General features: G+C 43.1%; 1 protein-coding gene across 1 annotated transcript; it reads left to right on the top strand.

Moving 5' to 3' along the window:
- Positions 1 to 2240: 2240 nt before the first annotated feature.
- LOC111231579 (nuclear factor 7, brain-like) lies at positions 2241 to 3716 on the top strand. The gene has a single exon (XM_022758725.1). The coding sequence runs from the start codon at positions 2271 to 2273 to the stop codon at positions 3669 to 3671; it is 1401 nt and encodes a 466-aa protein (XP_022614446.1). The 5' UTR covers positions 2241 to 2270; the 3' UTR covers positions 3672 to 3716.

Genomic DNA, 3716 nt, shown 5'->3' with positions numbered 1-3716 from the left:
TGCTTCCTGTCATTCAAACATGGTCTAACGTGTAGAAGAAGTCCATGTTGCCTGTTGAGAGCTGACAGGACTGGAGGTTTGTTCCTCCTGTTCAGGACAGTAACAGTAACAGTGTTTGTACAGATCACAGTCTGTGTCCAGTTTGTTCACAATCACAACGTGTCATATCTTTGATCTCTGCTGTTTCTCTCTCATTAATTACTGATGATGTCTGTTCACTCAACTAACTGATGACTTTTTTCTTCATGAACTAATAAAGCAGTCAAACGTGTTCATGTCCACTGAGTGTGATTTCAGCAGCTCAGTGACAAACACAGCTGAATGTTGTTGTTCTCGTCTTCCTGCTACACTTTGTCAACTTCCTGTCCTAGCTTAATGCTAAACTTAGAAACAAGCTAACATTAGTTAGCTAAACCATAACTTTAGGCTAAACTTAGAAACTAGCTAACATTAGTTAGCTAAACTGCAACTTTAGGCTAAACTTAGAAACAAGCTAACATAAGTTAGCTAACCTGTAACTGAAGGCTAAAGTTAGAAACTAGATAATATTTGTTAGCTAAACTGCAACTTAAGGCTAAAGTTAGAAACAAGCAGACATTAGTTAGCTGAATTCTAACTTGAAGCTAACTCTAGAAACTAGCAAACATTAGTAAGTTCAATTGTAAATTAAGGCTAAAGTAATAGATATTTAGCTAAACTGTAACTAAAGACTATAGTCAGAAACTAGCAAACATTATTAAGCTAAACTGTAACTAAAGACTAAAGTAAGACACTAACTAACATTAGTTAGCTTAACTGTAACTTAAGGCTAAAGTAATAAATAGTTAGCTAAATTTGAAATTAAAGCTAAAGTTAGAAACTAGCTAACATTAGTTTGCTAAACTGTAATTTAAGTTTAAAGTTAGAAATAGTTAGCTATATTTTTAAAACGAGCCAGATAGTTAGCCACTGCTATTTACATTTAGTTTCAGTGTTTAAATATCAGTAGTTTTCATACAGTATGTGTGAACTGGAGTTGATGGATGTGTGAGTGTGTAGATGTGTCACATCATTTCAGCAGCTGCAGACACAACAACAGTGAACAGGAAACACTACAGATCTCTCTGTACCAGGTCAACACACAACCCTGGCTTATGTTTGACACAGTGATGCAGGAAGTTTCCAGTTTATGAGCTCATATTAAACATATACAGTGCGTGCGCACACACACACACACACACACACACACACACACCCACACACACACACACACACACACACACACACACCCACACACACACACACACACACACACACACACACCCACACACACACACACACACACACACACACACACAAACTCTTCAGATTGTAAATCGTCCTGAGTCACAGTTAAACTGCATCAGGTAACTGAGCTCAAAGCTCAACAGTAAAGTGACAGATTCACCATTGACAAACCAGGTCAAAGGTCACAGACAAAAACTAGACTGACCCAGACCTTCAGAATAAAGTCTCCATGTCCACCGAGAGAGGACTGGAAAACTACTGCAGTAAAATACTACAATCCTACAATACTACAGTACTGCAGTACAACATTTCTACAATACTACAAAAAATACTACAATACTACAACACTACAATACTACAGCTCTACAACTTCAACTTGTTGTGACTTTCACACCAACATGTAAGTTTAGACTCAGAGGGAAACTTTGGTAGAACATTTGGCTTCAGTGTCTGTGAGACTCACAGGAGCAGAGACTTGAGGGCGGAGCCACTGAAGGAGTGAGGCAGACCAGATGTTAGAGATGGTACAGTCCACCCCCCCACCCCCATTATTCCACCTTGTAAGTTTTCATTTCATTTCATATCACTTAAACATGGATCACTGTATGAAACAGGTGAAATATATGAACGTACATGTACAAACAAACACAACAAGAAGAACTACTTTTACAGCTCTGCACACTGTTATCAGTAACAGTCTGTTGAAGCTCCACCCCTCACCTGATACTCTGAGACGAAGCAGGAAATACCATTTCATACTGTTCGTCACTCGTGAGAGACACGTTGATGCTGAGAAACATTTAAAGAGATTCACCTTTAAACCAAAACAACAGCTTCTACAGAGAGAGGAGGGAAAACAGGACGACAGCAACTTCAACCTGCAGCGACTCCACACACCAACTGGGAGTTTATAAGAGACAAGACTGAAAGTGAACGTGTGAGGGAAACCACACCTGACTGACTTCTGTGCTGGCTTTGTGTCTTCAGCTTCACTCAGAGAGGACATGTCTTCCCGGTCAGAGGAGGAGCTCACCTGTCCTGTCTGCCATGACATCTTTAAAGAGCCTGTTGTCCTGTCCTGCAGCCACAGCTTCTGTAGAGACTGTCTGCAGAGCTGGTGGAGAGAGAAAGTAATACAACAGTGTCCGGTGTGTATGAGATCGTCAAAGTCTGAACCACCAGTTTGTTTGTCCCTGAAGAACCTGTGTGAGGACTTCTTACTGCAGAGACATCAGAGACCTTCAGCAGGGTCTGAGCCTCTCTGCAGTCTGCACTCTGAGAAACTCAGACTCTTCTGTCTGGACCACCAGCAGCCAGTGTGTCTCGTCTGTCGAGACTCAAAGACACACACCAACCACAGCTTCAGACCCGTTGATGAAGCTGCAGAGGATCACAGAGAGGAGCTCCAGAAAGCCCTGAAGCCTTTACAAGAGAAACTGAAGCTGTTTGAACGAGTTAAAGGAGACTGTGACCAAACAGCACAACACATCAAGGTCCAGGCCCGACACACTGAGAGCCAGATCAAGGAGCACTTTAAGAAGCTTCACCAGTTTCTACAGGAGGAAGAGGAGGCCAGGATCACTGCTCTGAGGGAGGAAGAGGAGCTGAAGAGTCACATGATGAAGGAGAAGATGGAGGCTCTGAGCAGAGAGATAGCAGCTCTGTCACACACAGTCAGAGCCACAGAGGACGAGCTGAGAGCTGAAGACCTCTCATTCCTGAAGAACTACAAGGCTGCAGTGGACAGAGTCCAGCAGCGCCCCCTGCTGGAGGATCCACAGCTGCCCTCAGGAGCTCTGATAGACCAGGCCAAACACCTGGGCAACCTGACCTTCAACATCTGGAACAAGATGAAGGACCTGGTCTCCTACAGTCCTGTGGTTCTGGACCCAAACTCTGCTCATCCAGGACTCATCCTGTCTGAAGATCTGACCAGAGTGAGATTTGGAGAGAGACAGAAGCTTCCTGACAATCCAGAGAGGTTTGACTCCTATGCCTTAGTCCTGAGCTCTGAGGGTTTTGACTCAGGGACTCACAGCTGGGACGTCCAGGTTGGAGACAGTCCAGTCTGGTTTCTAGGTGTGACTGCAGAGTCTGTTGAGAGGAAGGGGATAGGAAAAGCTGGAGCTCAATTATGGACAATAGTGTTATATGAAGGTGAATACAGAGCACAGTCTCCACCAGATCTCTCCACTGTTCTCTCAGTGAAGAAGCTCCAGAGGATCAGAGTGAATCTGGACTGGACCAGAGGAAAACTGTCGTTCTCTGATCCTGATACTGACACACACATACACACCTTCACACACACTTTCACTGAGAGGATGTTTCCATACTTTAACACAAACAAAGATTTTCCTCTGAAGATATTACCAGTGAAGATCAGAGTCACTACAGAACAAAGATGAAGAACATGATGGTTTAAGATCTTTAATACTTTAAAATATCTTTGT

This window comes from Seriola dumerili, unplaced genomic scaffold (assembly GCF_002260705.1).
Source record: "Seriola dumerili isolate Sdu_G_001 unplaced genomic scaffold, Sdu_1.0 BDQW01000306.1, whole genome shotgun sequence".
NCBI lineage: Eukaryota > Metazoa > Chordata > Actinopteri > Carangiformes > Carangidae > Seriola > Seriola dumerili.
Note: the sequence above shows the minus strand (reverse complement) of the source record. Positions and strands in the feature narration are given on the sequence as shown.

Excerpts from the sequence above, each read along its gene's own strand:
- LOC111231579 (XM_022758725.1), top strand. The coding sequence starts at position 2,271 with ATGTCTTCCCGGTCAGAGGAGGAGCTCACCTGTCCTGTCTGCCATGAC.